This window comes from Tauraco erythrolophus, chromosome 3 (genome assembly GCF_009769465.1).
Source record: "Tauraco erythrolophus isolate bTauEry1 chromosome 3, bTauEry1.pri, whole genome shotgun sequence".
NCBI classification, from domain to species: domain Eukaryota; kingdom Metazoa; phylum Chordata; class Aves; order Musophagiformes; family Musophagidae; genus Tauraco; species Tauraco erythrolophus.
Genome location: NC_141467.1, coordinates 92,955,008 through 92,977,240, shown reverse-complemented (window position 1 = coordinate 92,977,240; position 22,233 = coordinate 92,955,008). Strand labels below are relative to the sequence as shown.

The 22,233-nt window shown below is 41.3% G+C and overlaps 2 protein-coding genes across 11 annotated transcripts; one reads left to right on the top strand and one right to left on the bottom strand.

Moving 5' to 3' along the window:
- Window positions 1–203: 203 nt before the first annotated feature.
- NDUFB9 (NADH:ubiquinone oxidoreductase subunit B9) lies at window positions 204–4,473 on the bottom strand. Of its 2 annotated transcripts, none has more exons than XM_009992859.2 (4): window positions 4,349–4,473; window positions 3,779–3,971; window positions 1,584–1,697; window positions 204–451 (listed from the first exon to the last, which is right to left on the bottom strand). In XM_009992859.2, exons 1-4 carry the CDS (start codon window positions 4,432–4,434, stop codon window positions 320–322), a joined length of 525 nt encoding a protein of 174 aa, XP_009991161.1. In that variant the 5' UTR covers window positions 4,435–4,473; the 3' UTR covers window positions 204–319. The 2 variants fall into 2 exon arrangements, with proteins under 2 accessions (XP_009991161.1, XP_086465684.1); XM_086609558.1 differs by having other exon boundaries at window positions 3,779–3,938.
- A 55-nt stretch (window positions 4,474–4,528) lies between these two features.
- TATDN1 (TatD DNase domain containing 1) lies at window positions 4,529–21,737 on the top strand. 9 transcript variants are annotated; one of them, XM_086608821.1, is made up of 13 exons: window positions 4,529–4,561; window positions 5,623–5,688; window positions 7,344–7,393; window positions 9,367–9,430; window positions 10,689–10,832; window positions 10,929–10,971; window positions 15,290–15,375; window positions 15,489–15,529; window positions 16,914–16,990; window positions 17,690–17,760; window positions 18,685–18,811; window positions 18,996–19,069; window positions 21,398–21,434. In XM_086608821.1, the coding sequence occupies exons 1-12, from the start codon at window positions 4,540–4,542 to the stop codon at window positions 19,057–19,059; spliced, it is 855 nt and encodes a 284-aa protein (XP_086464947.1). In that variant the 5' UTR covers window positions 4,529–4,539; the 3' UTR covers window positions 19,060–19,069; window positions 21,398–21,434. The 9 variants fall into 9 exon arrangements, with proteins under 9 accessions (XP_086464947.1, XP_086464946.1, XP_086464949.1 ...); XM_086608820.1 differs by having other exon boundaries at window positions 18,996–19,083; window positions 21,398–21,419; XM_086608823.1 differs by lacking the exons at window positions 18,996–19,069; window positions 21,398–21,434 and adding an exon at window positions 21,697–21,737.
- The last annotated feature ends 496 nt before the right edge of the window (window positions 21,738–22,233 follow it).

Sequence of the window (22,233 nt, the reverse complement as noted above, 5' to 3'; positions counted from 1 at the left end):
ACTCTTACCACGAAAGCTGCCGTGTCCATTCACCTGTAAACTTGCTCTGGTGCCAGTATCCCATTAAAACTTCTCACGGACTGGTGAGCATTCTCTGACACGTTAGGTACACAGTGTAGATGTTAACCATCATCCATCCTACACTGCACACACGGGAAGTGCGTGCATGCTGCAGCAGAAGAACGGCACGTTAGCAAAATGCCTTCTATTTTACTTTATTTGGCTTTATTTTGTATTTCTTAAGAGTAGCATGCGGTCACTGACATGCCTACTGCCTATGGAAGACAGACCGCTTCCATTCTCACGTGAAATAACACTTTTACATGGGAATTTCACGGGGTCTTGTTACGTACTGCCACCACAGGGGTGGCAGATGCCCTTCCTTACGAGCTGGAGGCAAAGCTTCAGTTGTCGGACCATCGGCTGGAGTTTCTTCTTCTAACTGCTTAACCTAGAAGGCAAGACACAAAATTGCTTCAGTACACGAACGCACGTTTCCATGATGTGGTTTTCAGCACCTGGGATGAGCAGAACTAGCCCCCATGTCAGAAGGGAAGAACCAGCAGTGGTGCCTTTGATGGACAGACAGGTTTCCTGCTTCTCAGTATTCGCTTCAACTCAGTAATCACTGCAGGCTCACATTACCTAATTAAGAAGGAATTTGATTTACAAGAGAAAATTTAAGTAAAAGCTCATTATTTCCATAGAATTCATGCCTATCACTGCTGCATTAAACAGACTGCCTTCTCTTGCTGTTTTGAAAGCTGCCGGATAATTACAACTCCTAAGCAACTTCCATTCCAGTCAGTAGGAAACCTCTATTCTGCATGCCACCAACAGCCCTCTAGATGTTTTCAACATGTGTTGCTTGAAGCAACGCAAACGCTGGCTGCCACAGTGTTAATTCTGATGAGAGCGGCATACTACATACAATCGAACTACTCCTCTACAACTGAATTGAAGAATTGTTCTACGAACATCAACTTTTTCCAACTGCATCTCAGTTTAGCTTGGCCCGAAATTATTCTTGACACCCAAATGATGAGTAAGTCACTCTCAAAGGTGCAACCAGAAAGTGTTCAGAACTTCACAGCAGCGGGAGGAATTCTCCGGTCGTTAATCTCTTCCCATTCCTTTCGAATTTCCTTCAGCAAAGCTGCTACAACAGCCCTGCTCTAATTGAAACATGGTTGCAGGTTCAGCTTTAACTTCAAATTCCCTTCGTAGCGTTTAAGAAGCTGTAACTCTGAGATCTCTGTGTGAGCATTTTAAGTCAAGTTTCATGCTGACAAGAGTTCTAATAAAGCAGAGTCTAAATGAGACTGCAGTAGGCATTCAGGTATTTTCCAACACCACATCTAAATCTCCCCAAGGAAAAAGTGGATTCCCCAAAACTGGACACTTTTAAGATTCAGCTGGACAGGGTGCTGGGCCATCTTGTCTAGACCGTGCTTTTGCCAAGAAAGGTTGGACCAGTTGACCCTTGAGGTCCCTTCCAACCTGGTATTCTATGATCCTATGAAATGTCACACAAAATACCCACGTGCTGCAGAGGCTTTACTTTGCAATAAGCAATCACTGACCTCTTTATCCCAGCTTTCCCGCTGCAGCTTCTTCCACTGCTCTCGTTTGGCAAAGTAATCAGGATACATTGCCTTCTCAGAAGGATGCCAGTAATCTAAGCACCATTCAGGAATCTGTCACAAAAAAGCAATAGTTTTATATATATATTACTATAATATATGAAATCATAAATAGTACAGACACACACATAAAAACTAAGTGCAATCACTGAAATCATAAATAGTACAGACACACACATAAAAACTAAGTGCAATCACTGAAGCCAGTATTAAAACGGACAAATAACCCAGAAAATAAAGTGCTACAGAAAAACACCACTTAGGAGCTACCTGACTACTGTTAGTCTCAAGGCACTACGTGACAGTGGTCGGTGCTTTTAATCTTCGTTTCACAGATCCTAAGTCATGGGAAGACATCAATAGTGTCTTGCTTAAAACACAGTATCCTAAAGACAAGTCCCAGGGCATCTTAGCTTACTGTAAATTTCATCTGGTGGAAGAGATTTCATTTCTTCCCTTCCTACTCCCAAAAGCAGCAGGGTAGAGAAATCGTTTTCTCCAACTACAAATTTATTTTATTTAACAGAGAGAGAACCTTACAGCTCATTTCCGCTTGTCTATAACTACTAAAAAATTAGTAACCTTTAAGATCTTGATAATGGTCTGGCCTCTAAGATGTCCACTCAAAAGAAAAAAAAAAAAGCAAAACTTGAAATTCTGTAGCAGCAAATCACTGAACGTTGACATTTTAAAGACAGGAACTTTCATTTAAAAAAAAACAAACACCACCACCACCACACCAAAACAAAACAAAAATCACCAAAAAGCCCCAACCAAACAAAACAAAACTCCACACGAGAACTCAATTCTTAAAAAAGAAAATTAAGAAGTTGCTCCAATATCATCATTCATCCAGCGACATTTACACTTCCAGTTTCCACCTGTGATTCTCATCACCGAGTAAACCTTTTGGCTCAACAGAAGTAGCAGAGCTGCTAATAATAACAATAAAAAAAAAATCCACAGAACCCAAATACCAATTAAAACCATCAAACAGCCTGAGATCTAAAAATAACGTTTTGCAGCAGCATCCACAATCGACAGTCTCTGACATATCAACAAGCCAAATCCTTGTGACGCCCGTTTTGTTGAAGGACAGTTTTAGCATGTCAAACAGGGCACAGAGAACACAAACCAGTTTATATTTCTGTATGGAGACTTAATTCTGACCACTTTTTGCTCCCTGGACTTTTTTCCTCCTGGATTCTCTCTTACTATTATCTCTACTACTGCTAAGGCCCATGACCCTGACATAGCTCAAGTCCTCCTCTTCCCTTTTCACTCATATGTTCTTTTTTCTGCCTCTGATAAACCTAAGTCAGATTCTTCCTGTCACATGACTTCTTGCGTGTAAAGATTTGATCAGTCCTAGTTTTGTGTCAGGACTTTCTTCAAATTCAGGGGAAAATGGGTGCATGCACTCTCTAGGTTATCAACTTCTTGTAATGCATTAAAAGAGCCAATGCCAAGAAAGTGAAAAAAAACCCCTGTGTTTTTCGACAAAACCTGTTTCTTTACTCCTAAACAGAACAATCTAGGGGAAAAAAAAAAAGCCTCTAGAAGTGTCTTAAATTCTAAGAATGACACTTCTATTTTTAGGCATATTGCCTATCACACAGTGATGCACAAATACGTATCTGTCACTACAGAATATGAAAGGAAATGATGATTTGTACCACTACTCAAAACGCTGGAAGAACAGTGGGACTAAGTGAAAAGAAGTTCCCCAACAGCCAAGCTGACATCCGACAAAATCAGAGAGAAACCAAGGCTGTGACCAGATGCCACCACAACAAGAATCACAGATTCCTCCACCTTATTTACTCTTACAGATCAGCTCCAAGCCTCTCACTGTGCCTGCCTACCCCACCGCAGAGCAGCTTCCGTTTGGCAAAAGCGCAGATGATTATCCCAGCAAAAAGAAGCTAGCTGTATTCAGACAGACTAACAAGGATCAGACAAGCAAGACAGCTTCTCCCATGCAACTAGTAATACGTTCAGCTGCAATAAACTATTAGAGAAACGATACTGCTGAGTCAAGCTGCAGCCCTATGAAGGCCCACTTAAAGCACTCACATTCACTAAAAGCAGAGCAAGGTAAGCACAGTAACACCCAACCTTACAGGCCACCTTACCTTGTAGCACTCGTATCTCTCGTAGGAAGTGCCCCCAGGGGAGTCAGGGAAGATGTACGGCTGAGGATGCTGGTTTGCCCAGAACTCCTCCTCGCCTGCCTTCAGCAGCTCTGTGGCTTTCACCATATCCTTCACATCCTTGTTCTTATCAAATCGTTCTCTTAGGAGGCAGGCAAAGTAGCGGTACTTGTCTCTACAGAGAGAAGTTAAGTACGGTGATATATGTTGGAGAAAAATAGTAGTCACACACAGAACAAAGCTTGGCAACATCACCAGCCACCCCTGCGCAAAGACAGGGGGTTTGCCCAGGGCCTCTGAGGAGCTTCTGTTCCCACATCGCCCCTTTTCTGTGGCAGGCACAAACGAGTGACCGGAGGGGCTTTTTCCTCACTCCTTCAGCCACGACTGGGAGAAGTGAAGGAAAGAGGACGAAGGCGCAGTCAAGCCCAACGCCTCGTCTCGGCGAGGAAGGTCGGCGGGGAAGGGCGGTTACGCTCCCGCAGCCAACCGCGGAGCTGAGGCCGCGCCCTCTCCCTCCCCTCCCCAGGACCACTTCCCCTCGGCTCTCACCGGTAGATGCACCAGGACTCCAGGTGCCGCAGCGATTTCTTGTAAAGCCGCAGCACCTTCTGCTGGTGCGTCAGGTAGGCCGCCATTTCGCGCTGCCCTACCCGTCACCTCCGCGCGCGGGGGCTGACGGGAAGGTGGCGGAGGGCGTCGCCGCGCGCAGGCGCGTCGCTTCCGCTCCGTCTGCCGCAGCCATGAGTCGCGCCAAGTTCATCGGTGAGGGGAGAGCGGAGCGGGATCGGGGGGCCGTGGCCCTGGCCGCAGCGAGGCCGGCCGTCTCGACTCAGGTCTCTCCGTGCCTCGCCCGCTGCTGGGCTGAAGCAGCCGCCGCCTCCGCCGCGCGGCTCCGTGAGGGGCCGAGCCCCGCCCCTCACCCGGGGCTCGCCGTGCTCTGCAGTCCCTCCCGGTGTCTCCGGAGCCGGGATGCGGGCTGCCTTGGAGCCCGCGGGAAGCGTGTTGGGAGCGTTTCTGCCATCGCTGGGGGCTTCGCGCGGGGCACCGAGGGGCTGCAGCGCGGCTCCTCAACGTTATATTGCGAAATTCTGCATCCCTTTTTTCCGCGTTGGTGTGTTAGTTGTGCTTGGTTTTAGTTGTGTGGAAGCGGCGTGAAGAAAAATGGTAATATTACTAGGAAATTTGGCAGGAAGTATGTAAATAACTTCAGAAGGTCGGTTCGGATCGGTGTTTTATGCGTGGCTGCGCAGCCTTATGTTACCTCGGAAAACGTCCCTTCCCGCTGCAGACGGGGGCGCCGGCGGCTGCAGAGGGGCCGTTCCCGGAGCCCGCGCTCAGCCCTTGTCCGTGAGGCCTCGGGAGCCGCTTGGCGGGTTTGGCGTCGGTGCCGCCGGCCGGGCCGGGGGTCACGGGCGGAGCGGGGGGGACGGGCGGCTGTCATGAGGCGGTCTGCTGCTGCGCACCCGGGTAAGGGTGGTGCCTGAGGTGCCGCGTTTTGCCTTCCCTGATACCGCTTGTTGGCAGAGATAAATCTGTATTTTCAGGTGAAAAGCCTGAGGGTGGTGAGGCACTGGAACAGGTTGCCCAGAGAAGTTGTATATGCCCCATCCCTGGAAGTGTTCAAGGCCAGGTTGGATGAGGCTTTGGGCAACCTGGTGTAGTGGAGGGTTTCCCTGCCCATGGCAGGGGGGTTGGAACTAGATCTTTAAGGTCCCTTCCAACCCTAACCATTCTATGATTCACTAATTGGCTTATGCTCGGAATGAAACGTAGAACTACAACATCTACAACATCTGATTTCCATGTTATTTTTTTCTTCACAGATATTGGTATTAACTTGACAGATCCTATGTTCAGAGGAATCTACAGAGGAACCCAAAAACATCAAGGTAAATGTTTCTTTGTATCTGCTGGAAGACAGCATCCCTCTTGTTAAAATGGAAGCCTCTTCCTTGTCATAAAGTGAGGTTAGAATTTTTTTCTCTCTTCAGAAACTGAGTGCTTATTATTTACTATGGCTTGAAGAAGTAAGTGTGACAAAATAAGTTAGATGAAGAAGAAAGTGTGACAAAATGTGACCCTCAGGGGTCTGTTCTGGGTCCAGTGCTGTTCAACATCTTTGTCAGCGACATGGATGACGGCATTGAGTGTACCCTCAGTAAGTTTGCTGATGATACCAAGTTGTGTGGTGCCATGGACTCACTTGAGGGAAGAGATGACATCCAGAGGGACCTTGATAGGCTTGAGAAGTGGACCAGTGCTAACTGCATGAGCTTCAACAAGTCAAAATGCAAGGTCCTTCACCTGGGTCGGGCCAATCCTAGGCACAAATACAAACTGGGCACAGAGTGAGTTGAGAGTAGCTCTGAAGAGAAGGATTTGGGGGTCTTTATAGATGAGAAGCTCAACATGAACTGGCAGTGCGCTCATGCGGCCCAGAAGGCCAGCCGCATCCTGGGATGTATCAAGAGAAGCGTGGTCAGCAGGTCAAGAGAGGCGATTCTCCTCCTCTGCTCTGCTCTTGTGAGACCCCACCTCGAATACTGCATCCAGTTCTGGTGTCCCCACCATAAGAGAGACATAGATCTGTTGGAGCGTGTTCAGAGGAGGGCCACAAAGATGATCCAGGGGCTGGAGCACCTCTGCTATGAGGACAGGTTGCGGGAGCTGGGATTGTTCAGCCTTGAAAAGAGAATACTATGGGGGGACCTAATAGCTGCCTTCTAATACCTGAAGGGAACCTACAGGAAGGCTGGGGAGGGACTTTTTACAAGAGTGTCCACTGATAGGACAAGGGGAAATGGGTTTAAGTTGAAGGAGAACAGATTTAGATTAGATCTTAGGAAGAAATTCTTCAGTACGAGGGTGGTGAGACTTTGGAATAAATTGCCCAGAGAAGTTGTGGATGCCCCCTCCCTGGAGGTGTTCAAGGCCAGGTTGGATGAAGCCTTGAGTAGCCTGGTCTAGTTGAGAGGCGTCTCTGCCCATGACAGGGAGGTTGGATTAGATGATCTCTGAGGTCCCTTCCAGCCTATGCCATTCTATGATTCTGTGATTCTTTGAAAATAAGTTGGATGTTCTAAGCAAAATATATTCTCTTCTATTGAATTGCTATTAAGTTGTCATACAGGTAACTGCTTCTAGAGCAAAATGGAAAATTGCTGATGTATTTATGTTAGGATTGCATGGAAGAAACTGATCTGAGAATTATGAACAATAAACTACCAAAATATTGCATTGCTGAATTGTAGTTACTAGTTATAACTGATGCTTTTTTGCTCTCATGGCCTTTAGATATAGATGTAAAAACAGAGAGTCCACTAAAGTATGTGGAAAAACTTCCATTGACTTCTTGGATTTAAATCGGATCTTCGGTTATTGCATTTTGTTACAGTCTTCTAAAGGTTAATCAAATGTGGTTTAAAGATTGTTAATGATAGACATTTTGCTTCACTTCATGCAAGTGATTTTTTTTAGTTGAAAAGAGTTAAATTATGATGTAAAACGTTAAGTTCAATTTGTGACATTTTATGAACTTTCACAGATGACTTTTTGGATGTGGTAGAGAGAGCAGTCAAAGTTGGCGTTAAAAAGGTAATTTCTTAAAATTTCTTTAATAGTTTAACCTGCTTTTTAATACTTTTTTTTTTTTAGTGCTTCACTATCAAAATAAATGTTTCTGGAACTTGCAATGGAAAATGCAGTAACTTTCCTCAATAGCATAAAGCAAAAGTCTTCTGTGCAGGGCATTGTCTTTCATTTGCACAGGTTATTGGATGCTGGTTATTTGAGTTCAGTGGTATCAGTATGTAGAATTTCTTTTGTACAGTTTCAACAGAAAGATATTCTCCTCTGACCTACTGCGATCAACTAGTACATAATTTTCCTTGTTAGTTGTATTATAGGCAGCCACTCCTGTCCTCTTGTATCCAGAGTGTCTTCCTCAACAGTTACCAGTACAGATCAAAACTCAAGAACTCTTCTGATAGTGATCCTTCAGATATTTCTGTATGTAAAGGAAATTGGTAATTGCAGAAGAGCTGTGAGTGCCCATAAATTCTTACAGTTGAGACATCTGAATGTCTGCTAGTAAATACTGGCTTACGTGTATTAACACAGCATCGTTATGAGCAGGTTTGTAACTCCTAGCTGGAAGTTGGTGTTTTCAGCAATGGACCACACTCCTTTATTTATGATAGTTCAGGCTCCCTATCTCTAGTCTCTAAAGTGAATAAATTGTCAAGACAAAAATACAAATTAGAATACAATGCACACTGTGACAAACTGTTCTACTTCAGTAATAAGGCTGGTGAATTAGAAATAAAGAAATAAACCCTCCTCTAGAAGAGGAACAGACATCCTAGAAGTTTGCTGAAAGGCTGTCATCTGACAAGAGTGTGAAATAAACTGGGAGACAAAAAAAAGAAATCTCTAGTGATGGAGAAGTTACTACACTGCAGCAAATACAGAATCATGGTCACTTCTGCTGCGTTTATGTGCTATATAAGCACTATTTAATCTTTATACCACCCTCTGAAAGGAAGTGGCAATTTTCCTATTTAATAATCAAAAAAAGATTGGCTGCATAACTTTTTCAAGATGCACAGTGGATTCAGAAATGGAATTCAGGAGTTCCATGTCCTTAGCTATGATTTCAGTCTTGGTGCTGGCCTGTATGGTGTCAGAAGTCTGTTCCATCACAGATTATTTCTACTTGCCTACAAGCTTAATCTAGTTATTTGAAAATACTTGAATATTTTTCCATATAGCTGCGGATTTGTGGTAATTTTTTGTGAAGTTTTGTCCTGTGCTGTATGTACACTGAGCCAGTTTCAGCTGAACTTATTTTTCTGGTGATACCGTTGGGACGTGTCCATCTCTAATGGAGCATACTGCAGAAATGTCTGACTTGGTGCTCACTGGGTCTGGTGTATCACATGTGTAGGGACAAAATTTTCCCAAAAGCAGTGTAGTCGTGATTTACTAGAACCTAAGGTGCAAGATCCTTCAAGTGGTGGTTCAAAAAACACCATTGTAAGCAACAATTCTGGTATGATAAAACCTTTGATCTTCAAGTAAAAATAACAGCTTGTAGCCAGAAATCCTTTAATTTGTAATCCCGACTCTGATTACAAAGACTCCTCTGTTGGTTTGTCTGCTTGCTCATGTCTTGGTTTGGGCGTTTGGGATTTTTTAGTTTCTCCGCCTGTAAGGGAGAATGTTTCTGCATGTCACTTCTTGAGTGCAAATAAAGTTTCTTGAGTCATTGTCTAATGAAGTTAATATTGCTGCAAATAGAAGTATGTTACTCATTGCATAGTTTAAATACTTAGCGTAGAAGATACCTGATAAAGAAAAATTCAGGTTTCGATACCTAGTTTATTTACTAGCTCCTGAGGACCATTGAAGTTTGTCACAGATTTATGAAATTTTGTTGTGTGTACATTAGTAATTGTCTTCTGCTCTTCTCTGTCTATATTCTTTCTTATATCTGGGTGTTTTCTTAAACATTCTGTTTGATGTTCAAAGAAGAACATACTCGCTGACGGTACTTTTCTTCTTCCAAGTTTTTGATTACAGGTGGGAGTCTGCAAGACAGTAAAGATGCATTGCAGCTGGCACAGACAAATGGTATTTTTGCTTTAAATTTATGTTCTCAGTCAAAAATATAACCTTCTCTGCTCTCAGAATTAAGATTTCAAAGGGACTTGCCCATGGGGGTGTTTACAGAATCTCAGATTAAAATGAGAAATTGTGTCTCAGACTGGAGTGAACACATTGTGTGTGAGTTTCTTTATGTTGCTCTTCAGATCCCTGGGTGTTGGAAGGAATCGGTCTTTCCTGTAATTTTTATTTCTAGATAAAAATAGAAATTACAGGAATAAAAACTTTGTTACAACGCTCTCTTTTAGAAATAAGATGGAATGCTTATACAGTGTGGAGTATATGGGGGTTTTGTTTGTTTTTTACTTACCAATCTATCATGACCAGCTTGAACAAAAGAGGTATCTTTCTCTTTATGGTTCTCCTAGTTTCCCCTTCCTTTCTGTGAAAAGGCTGATATCATTCCCCTAATTACTTAAATATGTATTTGAACTAAAACACATGTTAAAGTACTGTTTATGAACAGGACCATGGAATAATTTAAGTTGGAATGAACCTGAGAGGGTAATCTAGTTCAACCCAGTCCACGTCCCCACCTCCATCAAAGCAGAACTGGCTTTAATATTAGATGAAGTTGCTCAGGGCCTTTTATAGTCTTTCCCTCCCCCCATGCTTCTACATTCTCCGTAAAGACATCTAACAGAAATGTTAGTTTTGGCATTAAGGTAGGCTAGATCTGATGCTTGGGTAGATCAGGCTAGATGTTGCCTGTGAAATTCTGTAACGGCTAACGTAGAGGCACAGGAGGGAGATGGTGTGCTGTCTGCAGCTCGTACAGCTGAGGATAACCTGATGCATTTTGAACAAGACGTATTTCTAGATGATCTTGAGAGGTCTCTTCCAGCCTCAGCGATTGTGTGATTTGTATTGGGCTCTCCACCAGAATAATTCAGCTTTGCGTTGCAGTTTTGGAGTATTCTAAATAATGTGGTGGACTTGGCAGTGTTAGATTTGCAATTGGACTTGATGATCTTAAGGTTTTTTCCAACCTAAAAGATTCGATGTCTACTGAAAAGAAACACACCCACCCCCCACTGGACGTACTAACATTGTTAAAGCAGAAAATATCAGTGCAATAAAATCATCACCAAGATAAAGACGTTCAAAGGGAGGTTTCTTTTAAAATTATGAGCAATAAAAAAAATCTAGGTAGAGATACTGACTATACCTTATATAAATTTTATTTTTGTTTTTCTTAAAACCTTCTAATACTGTCTTGTTTTAGACATGTTTTACAGTACAGTTGGCTGTCATCCTACCCGCTGTGGAGAATTTGAGCAGAGTAGCCCTGAACAGTATTTATCTGAATTAAAAAACCTGATTGAAAGAAATAAGACAAAGGTAATAGCAGTTGGAGAATGTGGCTTAGGTAAGTGTTATCTTAGTACTTCTTTTTTTTTTTCTAGACATACATTAAAAAAATCCTAAAACACTAAGTGGGTTTTTTTGTTCTTTATATTTGTAGATTTTGATAGATTAGAATTTTGCCCAAAGGACATCCAACTCAAGTAAGAAACTTTTGATGACTATACATTGACTTGTAGCTTCCTAGAGGAGTGTTTTCTATCTTGTGTTGTATCACATAACGCTTTGTCAGGTATAGACCTGCACTTTCCAGGGTTGGGGCTGGAGTTTTTTGGCAGAAATGGGACTTTCTAAAGAAAGATGCCTTCAAGTAGTGCTGTGAGCTAAATTTTGCTACCTGTCTGGTGTTGATTTAGCATGTCTTTTTCTGTAAAATTGATCAGAACTTGTGGATTTCTGGGTATGACACATTCATTCTTGCTAATAGTCAAGAACTCTCTTTAGAGACTCGTAGGGAAAGTAACGTAACTGTAATGTGTGAAAGAAGAGTTGGGTTGTTGAGTGAAAGGCTTGGGGAAGGGAACTCTAAAAAAGGACAAGTCACAGTGGGAGAAAAATGAGCTTTTAGTAAGGAGATGTTAGCTGGGAGCAGATAATTGAGAGCTGATGAAAAAGATAATTTTGGGAGCTGAAGAGATCTATGTTTTGAAATAATATATGCAGCATAGATACTGAATGGAAAGGAGCTAACACAGCCCCTAAAATCAGTTTGCATTCTTGTAGTCAGAGCCTCTGTCTACAAAGGGAGGTGACTGAAAGATGTAGGTGATGAATTCAGATAAGATGAGTGATTAATGATTTGTGCTTGCATACTACTGTTCTGAGTAAAGTCGTCACTGGAGGGCACTGGTTAGCAGTAGGTGAAGTTAATTTCTTCCTAATGCTGCAGTCATACAGGAAAACATCCAGCAAAGCGGACAGAACTTTTTTCCTAGTAGAATTCAGCGTACAAAAAGTTCAGCAAAGCACGCCTGGTAGCATAACCTATTTCTTTTCTGTGGCAAACTAAACCAGTAGTGGAGTATCATATTTTAAGATCCTTACTGCTTTTATCTTATTGGGAGAAAAAAAATATGTCTGATTTTCCTTACCTGATGAACTGCAGCCAAAGACCTGTAGTGAAAAACTTTAATACTGAAATAGTTTGTGAGGAAAGAGGTGACAGGGTGGAACAGAAATCACTTTTAAAGTGGTAGGTGAGGCCTTTCTAATTAAGGTTGATAATGACAGAAAGTCTTTATCTGAGCTGTTTCAGTAAATAATGCGAAATACATAAATTTCTTGTTCCGAAGAAATCTATTGAGAACCCTTGCTGGAAATTACAGTTGGAAGGAGGCAACTGATGGAAAAAAAACAAAGCAAGAAATATGAGGGGATGAAGAAATACTCAGTCTTAAGGAGAGATGTCTTCAAACATTATGTTTGTAAATTCTGTCTCTTCTAAATGGACAGTTTTCCCTGCTCTTCATCCTCCATGTGTTTGTGAAACATGGTCAAAGGTGTGGGGTTGGTTTTATTTCTGCCAATTGAATGCTATGGAGTTGGAGACAGTCTGGCTTTCATGACCTTTAGCAGACTGGATGGTGAGTTCTTCAAATTAATATTCAGCGTATGCTTGATAAAAGAACTAAAAAAAGGAAGGCCAAGTGTGAAATGCATAGAGGTGGTTCACCACTTTTCAGCTGATCCGTAGCTGAGGTGGTGTAGCAGCCACTAGGACAGCTAGCAAGCAGCTGCAGAGTTATGCTGTAAGAGAGAAGTATGGTAGTTTCCCAGTAGGTAGTATCTGAGCATCTCCTCTGTTTTGTTTAATGTTTAATCATTATTTTATTGTTAGTTATGCTGTGTTTTCTTCTGGATTACTTTCACCTGTAAAAAATGAACACTATTTTTATCCAGTTTGTTGGATTGAATGGCTAATAAATAAAGATGAAATTCCAGTTGAAGCAGACCTAAAAACTTTGTCAGAATTTTCCTCCGTTCTAACTCTTCCAACAGAAAGTGGTTATTCACTTGGTAGTTCGGTGAAGGTACTGCCTTTGTATTATGATGAAAGTCCCAGTATGGATGGACTGATAAGTATATAAAAGTTTCACTTCTGCTGTACTACTAGGAGGGGTTTGTGAGGCTCAGCAACACAGGAAACAGGAGTTGTCTTAACAGAACTGGAAGAGGTCAACAAAATCACATGTGCTCTTATCTGTACATGAATCCAGAATTGTTTGTCTGGATATCTTCTACCTCAGCAAGGCCAGTTTGCTTCAGCTCCTTTAATGCCTTGATCCCAAACCTGAAAATACCACAACGTTTGAACTTTATGGTCAAAACTGAACCTGCAAACAACCATGCAGAAGTATTTTAAAACTTCTTTATTTAGAAGCAACATAAAAATAGCATATATTGAATGACAGTCTACTCGCCCAAAAGAAAAAGGTTGTTCCTTAAGCCCTGGAACTAGTAAGGTTTGGTTTCCCACTGGCTTTTTCTGGTTAATTCTGCTCACTGTGTGTCTGGTGTCTTCACTGTTTTCCGAGGTTTCTTTTTCTTTTTTCTTTTTTTTGTCTTCCCCCTTCCCCCACCCTGAGAATTTTCCTATCCACCTCCCTTTCCTCTGATGAGAAGTAGCAGCATGTGTTGGGCTTCATTGTTGCTAAGAATTGAAGAAACTTGAGTTGTCTTTCTGTTTTTAGGGGCACTAAAGTTTGTGCTTTGAAAACCACTGCCCTTCTCAAAATTAAGATTGAAATTGGTCAGGAGATTACTTAAGGGGTGTATTTGCAGCTCCGTCTCTAAAACCTCATTCCCATATGAAACAAGTCTTCTGTTTAAAAAACCCACCCACCAATAATCATAATCAAGCAACTGTAGCTGTTTAACTGCAAGAGCAATCACGAGTTGCAATTAGATTTCTATTTAGTCAAACAAGCTAAACTAAGCACAGTATCTAGACTACAGAGAAAATTCAGAGTAGGTGTAATTAATTCTCCTGAATTTTCATGTCAGTTTTTAATGTTACAGCTGATTTCTGTTCCACCTGTTTTATATCAAAGATCTGGACTGATAAACACAGAAGGTAACTTTTATCAGACATAAATAATATACAGAAAATAGTGAAAATTGCACAAAACAAAAAGACCAGATGCATTGGTTTGGTTTGTTTTTTGTGGTGAGATTTTATTTTTAGGAAACTGTAAATCCAATTAATGGTTTGCTGCCACTTTATCCTGATTCGTATGTGAATCATACACAGCAGTATGTGGATGCTTGAGTTTGCCTTTGAAACATTTCTGATATCTGATGATGGGAATGCCCCAGTACCCTAAGCTGCTTTTAATAGCAACACCTAATGAAATCCAGTACGTGCACACAGTCGCAGCCGGTTGGGACAAGCAATGTTGTTCTCCCACCTTGTCCAAATAATGTCATCTTTCAAATTACGTGTGGATACTGAGTCACCTATGCACTGTTGGCCTTCTGCCATGCATAAGTTCCTCTGCTGTGTTTCCTGAGCATTGGTAATCTGCATGCCTGGGTATAGTGTGGCAGACAGAAGTGGTCAATGGTAATGCTCTGGGATCAGAACTAGCAGCAAATGACAAGTGACAGGTTAGTTCAGTGCTAATTAGTCTCCTTTGGAAAGTGCACTGGGGAAACTGGCTACCTGGTTGCCTTCCCTCTGCCCACATTTTGATGTCTCTTCACAGGATGGCTGCCTCGCTATTACTGCTCCTTCAAAGGCAATGCTAGGAGTAAAAGGTAGGAGAAGGATAAAAAGGAGTGAAAAGGAAAGAATGCAGGTACACAAAGGAGAGGAGAGAAAACAGTGGAATGCTTTGAAAGAGTAAAGACAATAGGCAGGATGAGGCAGAAGCAAAATGCCCAATACTGGTGCTTGTTCCAACCCAAGAGAGGAAAGACTCTCCTTCATGGAAGAGCAAACAAAAAACCTGGATTCTTCCACAGGCCAGCCAGCTCTGATGCAGTTTTGACCATCCGAGGCTATAGAAGTCTGCGCAGTGCTCCCTCGCTCACCCTCACCGTGTTTCAGGTGCTTCTTGGAATAGCGGTCCCTGTGGGATCTACACTATCACTTCCTGACGTTTCAAAATTTTGTGGAGACAACAGTCAGTTCCTCTTCCATTCAAAATAAGTAAAAACGAACTCCAACACCCACACTAGACAAGACTACATCCTTAGCATATATATGTGTACGTTCTTCAGTACTGATGCTCTTGGCCACTTCTTACGTGTCTTCCAGCATAGATCACTACTACATGAATATACCGTGGGAAAGAGTTCCTTTTAAATCCTGGCACAAATAAGAGCTTTTGCATGGCAAATCCATTAATTCTGTCTTTAGTTCTGGAAGACTAAAGCATCCAAGTGCTGGAAAAAACTATTCAACTGTCTTTATTTACTCTTCGACTGAGTTTCTGTTTAAAAGTGATTTTTATTTTACAGGTATTTTGAAAAACAATTTGACCTGTCCGAGCAGACACAACTGCCCATGTTTCTCCACTGTAGAAACTCACACAGTGAATTTTTAGGTGAGTTTCGTTTGAGAGTTTCATATTCAGAGTATGAAAAATCTGGAAACCTGAATCTTTCACCTGCGTGTGTTACAAAGCTGTCTTAGATTTTTGTTTATTTCATTTTATAGATGTAATGAGAAGAAACCGAGATAGATTTGTAGGAGGGGTGGTAAGTATGGAATTCCGCGTAGCATTCACTTGTACATGCATGTGCCTGAATATTGTTGCTTAATATGCATCTTGTTGTTTGTCATGGAATCTTGAGTAGCCTTCCTGTTACATGATTTAAGTTATTATTAATTAATAAGCATTTTCCAGCCCTAGTATTTTTATTTTCATCACTTATTCAGTAATTTTTTTGCAAGGTAAGAAGATAGGCTGAGAAAAAGCTCTGCAGCTGACCTGAGCAGTTTGTCCTGGCCTGTTAGGACAGTTAAGCACCTTATAATTGACACTGGCCTTTTCCCAGTTCTTCAGCATCTGTAACTGCGGTGCGTTTAGACCACAGATCATTTAGATGCCTGTTCCCAGTGGAAGCTGTAACCTCAAACATTTGCTTCTGACATTAGACATCCTTTTCAAATTAGATCCAGATGTAATTTTTGATTGCTTTATGTCTTCAGATATTCGGATCATGTATTTTAATTCAAAACCATAACAGGAAAAACTTTGCATGAAATGATTAAGAAAGTCCAGCAACACTCTTTCAGGTTTCCGTTATGGCAGGCTTTTCCAAAAGTGATAAACGCTTGGATTATTCTATCCTACTGACATCAGACCACACCTCCTACAGTATCTCAGTCCCCAGGTTTCTCCTTTGTTACTGCAAAAACCTTCCCCTAGCTGAGTACTTTGCATGTTGTGCTTTTACGTAATACTGTAGAATCTCTCCTTCCTTCCCTTCTCTTTTCTGGGAAACCAGTAACTAGTGGAGAAATGACGAGCAGGCAGCCCCTGCAGCGGACTGTCCCCCTCGCCGCACGGGGAAGCGCTTGTCCGTGCTCCACTCAGGCTGAGAAGCTGCGGTTCCCAGACGCGTTACGCTGACTGTACCTTGTGACCTGCCGCTTGCCTCCTTAGTCCCTGGCATGACCAAATACAGTGTCTCTAGTTCCTGTGGACTAAAATCTGTGGAGAACGTAACGCTGCTCTTTCTACGTCCCAACAGTGCCCTGTAGGGAATACTGAGGAAAGAATGCGAAAATTCAGTGTGCACAGCGTTACTGCCTGTGCGTGGTCTCCCAGCTATCAGCTACAGGAAGTTCCTGGGCCAAAAGTAGTCTCACTGGATAGGCTTTTTCTACACACATTTACCAGTAATAAACGCAGTGACCATTTCTATTGCAGCTTTCAAGTGACTTCAGTCTGAACTTTGCCCAAACTCAGAATCAGCCGAGCCATGTCCCATGTATGTTTGCACTGATGTGTAATGCACACTAGCGAAGGAATTGCGACACAAATGAAAACGAATGTGTACTTTTAAATGACTGGAGTTTTGAGTGAAGTGCATGTATTTGTATATGTATGTGCTTCTGTATTTATGTATGTTCTAGGTACATTCCTTTGACGGCACAAAGGAAGAAGCAGCAGCTATAATAGATTTGGATCTTTATATTGGAATAAACGGCTGGTAAGTTCTTTACCAGAAATACTACTCTCGTAAAATGTCAGCTGTAGTGAACTCATTGCTTGCTTTTAAACAATGAGGTCAAGTTGTCAAAGCTCACTACACTCTTGATCATCTGACAGATTTAGAATTGCGCTCATTAATCTCTTAGCCACAGAAAGTTCTTGACTCACAGCTTTGCAAGTTAATAAATTAATCTAGTCTTGGGTCCATTCTACTACTCTCAGGTCAATCCTTGTTTGTAAATAAATAAGGCTGTTGAACATCGAAGCAGTCCTTCTGAGAGCGTTTAAAAACCAGAATAATTTTAAACTGCTGTGTCAAATCCAGGAGTAATGCAAGAGTAACCTGAGCAGCCCTATCTACGGCTTACGCGGTCTGAATTCTCAGCAGTCATCTGGCCAGAAGCCAGCACCATGTTGTAAGTCGCATGGGTTGCTGAGGCCAGGCAAGTGGGGGCAGTACAGGTGGGGGTTCTGCCTGCTTACTAGGGCGAGACTGCTTCCCTGAGTAACTCCAAATGTGCTAGTTTCTGCAAAATTTGAACTTGCAGGCAGCACTTTTAAAAAATAAAGCAAATTTTATTCACTAACAGAATTATTTAAGAAGCTGCCCTTGCTACAAAACATTTCAACAGGCACTTTTATACACCTTTGTTAACTTTTTGTTTTGTTTTGTTTTAATGAAACTCTGATTTTCTAGCTCATTGAAAACAGAAGCCAACTTGGAAACACTGAAATCAATTCCAAGTGAACGATTAATGATAGAGACTGGTAAGATTTTTATATCTTGGTGAGTTTGTAACTTCAACACTATTAGGCAGGTAGATGAGCTTGTTAGCAATGATAAGGCAGAATCAAGACCTAAAGAATTTGGCGTAGAAGGAGGACTGGCTCTTTCTTGACTTTGGAAAGTAGTTTATGTCAGAAATACTCTTTTTCATCCTCCCACTGGAAGGGAGTAAGCTGCCATGTCAGTTCCTGACATTGCATGGCAAGATGAAAAGGACAAATTGACAAGCCCAGAAAGTGCCTAGGTACCAGAATCCTGCTTGACTATCTCTTAAAATCTGGTTTGCTGGAGATGTGCCAAACACTTGGGCAATGGCTGGGATCTCACCACTGGTAGCAGTAATGGCATTTGGAAGCAACAGCTCTTCAGATGGAGTAAAGTGGAAGAATGCGTCAATTCCCCTCTTGACCTAATGAGCAGTGATTTTAATTGACTGATTAGGGATACTTTTTTAAATTTTTTTTTTTGCATGTTCATTTCAATTATCAGTAACTGGTGGTTATACATACAGTATTTATTTTAATTTGTGAATCTGGGAAAGGAAAACCACAAGCTGCCTAAATCCTTAAATTTATTTGCACATGAAGTACAGACCTGTCAAAGCACAGAGGAAGTTTCTGTGGAATAATGCAGTGTGTCTAGCAGTCTGCATCAGGTCAGAGGAAGTAAGTGTTACATACTCTTTATTGCTGATTTTTTTGAAATAGAAAATCTTTAAAAATACAAAGATTGTGAAGATGTTAAAGTGCCTGAATCTTTTAAATTCCATTTTGTATTGGAAAGATACTGCTAGAAAGAGCCTGCGAGAACTTTTGTCTGTGGAAGTAGTTGAACTATCTCATGCTGTTCTCAAATGATTTCATACTCTTGATTCTTTTTTTTTTTTTTTTGTCAAATGAAACTAGATGCGCCCTGGTGTGGAGTGAAAAATACTCATGCTGGATCAAAATACATTAAAACTACATTTCCTACAAAAAAGAAATGGGAGATAGGGCACTGCTTGAAGGACAGAAATGAACCCTGCCATATAATGTAAGTGTACTACTGTAGTAGTATTTTAAGTCTTTCAAATCTCACAGGAAAAGAAAATAAAAGATCAGTTTACTGGAAATGTTAGTATATAGCAATGAATTCTAAATTTATTGAAACTTGTGCAAGATGTTGCTTTATAGGCTGTGGAAAAAATTTAAAAGCCTGAATTTTTCCATTTCTGCAGCTCCCTGAAAGTGAAACCAGTACTGTTTGTATCTTTTCACTCGGTACACTGGAGAAGGGGTTAAACCCTGTGAGGTAACCCGACTTCAGTACGTGTCACTCAGTTGTTGCAGTTATTTTTAAAACTGATGGAGCAGTGGAGCTGTGCTACGCTCTGCAGAGGGGCCGTACTGAGACACCGAGTGGGGCCGGTGCCCGTGACATGAGCTGCCATAACACGAATTTGGGCAGGGTCCTTCTACATTCTGCTATTGTCCTTAAAAAAAAAAAAATAAGTTCCATAGAATGCCCTGATCCTATGAAGTTTAGATATGAGTAACAGCCACCAGCATATAGAACACCAAAAGAAAACTCCAGGGGTAGAAAGTACAGGAACTGTTTTCTGCCACCTTTTCACGCACTTCCTCACAGAGGTATGAAAAGCTGGGAAACATACTCTTTTAGTGGAAGTGTTTAATTATCTCCATTAAGTAGCACTGAGGGATGAAACGCCCGAATTGTCACAACTGTTAGGAAAGTCTGGTCGGTGAGTTATGCCAGTCTTCCCATTATCAACTTCCTGAAAAGAAAAAGGAATTCAGGGAGGTTTCTTCTCGTGGTATGGTACATGAATTTTCGGGAAATAAAGCTCACGGCTGTACCTATCCAGGGGCAAAGCCCAGATACTTGATCAGAAGTGGGATGATTTTTTTATGCTGTGAAGTCTATATGTATTGCTGTTAAAAGCTGAGGAAATGACCTGTTTGGAACTAGCTTTTGAAATACTGCTCAGGATAGTACTGAAGAATCTGGGTATTCAGCAAGGTGTCTAAATGAGTTTATTTGAGAACTGAAGGGAATTCTGCTGCTTTTTTGGGAGACCTGAAGAAACTCTTGGAGAGACCACTCATCATGCTAACAGCACAGTTTAAGCTGACATGGTGACATCTCCCAGTGTTGAGCTGTATTTTATGCAGTTATGTCGATTGAAATTGATTCTGTTTCAAACACGAAGCGCACACACTAGCACAGAAGGGCTCTCTCTTAAGACTCTATAGAGTCAGTCCATGATTTTGGAGTAGGGAAAGAGCCAAGTGAAAGCAGTTTTCTGCTCAAGTAGCAAAATCTGGCATGATGGGAAAGTTAGCCCCGGGGCACAAAATATATTTCATGTTTAGGGTATATCTATTGTTTAATATAGCTCAGTTAGCAGGAGGAATTTTCCACTTGTCTTTTTTTGGTGGTGCTGGACACTTTCAATTTTGATTGTGATATTTCTGCTTTATATATATTTTTAGAACTGCACTACTCCCCTTGGAAGCTATTTTATTTTTAATTTTAGTTGCAAGAGGCCTTTTTTTTCCCCTCCTTGTATAGTGATTTCACATACACAGTGTTATAGTGAGATGTAGCATTCTACTGCATCCAAGTGGCGATAGATAAGCCCTACCAAGATTCTTCAAGGGTGAAATTCTTTGGTATTTTGTTACTTCTGAGTAGGCCAAATCTAACCCTGTCTCATCTTGAGCATCTCCTTAAATCAAGATGCTGTTTGGCTGCAAAGCACAGGAGTGGTCATGAAATAGGCTAATTCTGCATCTAGGAAAACATTTGCATTCCAGTAGTTGTCAAGAGCAACTTTTCTACTCTGTCTTCCTCAAGAAGTTCAGATATTGCATAAGTTAAGAGGCAAGATCCAAAAACCAAAACCACCCAACACTACCACCAAGCTTGAGGTTCTTACTCTTCACCAGGTTTTTTTCCTACAACTAGAAAAAAATGAAAGTATAATGCATCTTAGTAACTATACAGAGTATTATTTTTTTCTAGAATGATCAATACAAAGATCAGGAAGATAAGTATGAAGAAAAGATTGTGGCTTGGTTTTCTGTTATTTAGTGTTAGTATTATTCATCCCTTTGCTTTTGCCTCCTTTTCCTGGCCTGTGTCAAGGCTATGGGCCTTTTACAATTGCTCATTTAACGTTTACTGCAAGTATCTGAATGCATTAATCACATCTGATCTAGAGAACAGGGAAGCAGGAAGAAGTTACTGTGGCAGCTTCAGGGTGCAGCTTTAGCCTTGAAAGGCTAACAAATTTCAGTCTGAAAAATGAATACCATTGATAAAGACACCCACAAAATGACACCTTTCTTTGAAACAGAAAGCTGTTTAATTACCTCCAAACAAGAGTCAAAATACCAAAGGCGAATCTGTACCAGTGAGCAGCCAGTGTTCCGTGTAAAGGGAAGGGTAGTTAGTGCCTTAGAAGTGAAGCAATTTGCATATCTGAGCACCTTGCCCTGTTGCTCTCAGCGTAGGTTTTTATTCCAGGTAAATCTTAGTAGCTTGTACATGCAGCAATCTGCAGTATATTCAGTCCTGAGTTTCGGAGTCTTCTAATACCAATCTTTCTTTTTTTAGTCAAATACTGGAAATAATGGCGGCAGTAAGAGAAGACGACCCACTTGAGTTGGCCAATACTCTCTATAACAACACTATTAAAGTCTTCTTTCCAAATATATAAAGTTGTTTTTCTTACATTTATTCAGCATGACTTAGTAAATATATTGCAAAAACTGAAAAATTATCTTACCTGCAAGTTCTTATCAATGGAAGCCAATATGTAGTGCTTTTTTTTTTTATGGTAAAAGATTAAAGCTGCTTTTGAAAAGGTGGTCTGCATTTGTGCAGTTTCTCAGCCCTGTTTCCCTTTCATCAAGATTCGGGATCGATGTGAAGGACAGCCCAAGCTAGCAACTCTCTGATGCCTGTCTGCGTTACGAGACGAACACCAGGCTGCTGAGTTCCTGCAGAGCACTTCCAGCCACTGCTGGTTATTGAGACGTGTTTAACAAGTCAATGGCATGCTGTACTACTTCCCCAGAAAGCCTGGCACTTTCATCTTTTTGTTCCACATACGCAAATGTCATAACAGCAAGTCTACCCACCTGCATTTTTATTTTATTTATTTTATTTTAAACACAGCTCACTAGTTTTTAGCTATAAAGCACTGCTAATACTGAATTTTTAAGTAAAGCTGCTTTGGTTCAGGCTTTTAATTTCTGATTTGACCTGCTGAACAGTCTGTTTTCACCAGTATTTTTCATTTGCGTCCAGAACTCATTGATCAGGGATTACCGGTATACAGTCTTTGGCACAGCATTATCACTACATCAATTAAAGAGTGTTTTTCCAACCATCTTAAAAACATGTGAAAACATTTTATTCCATGTACAATAACGTACATAATTTTAAGG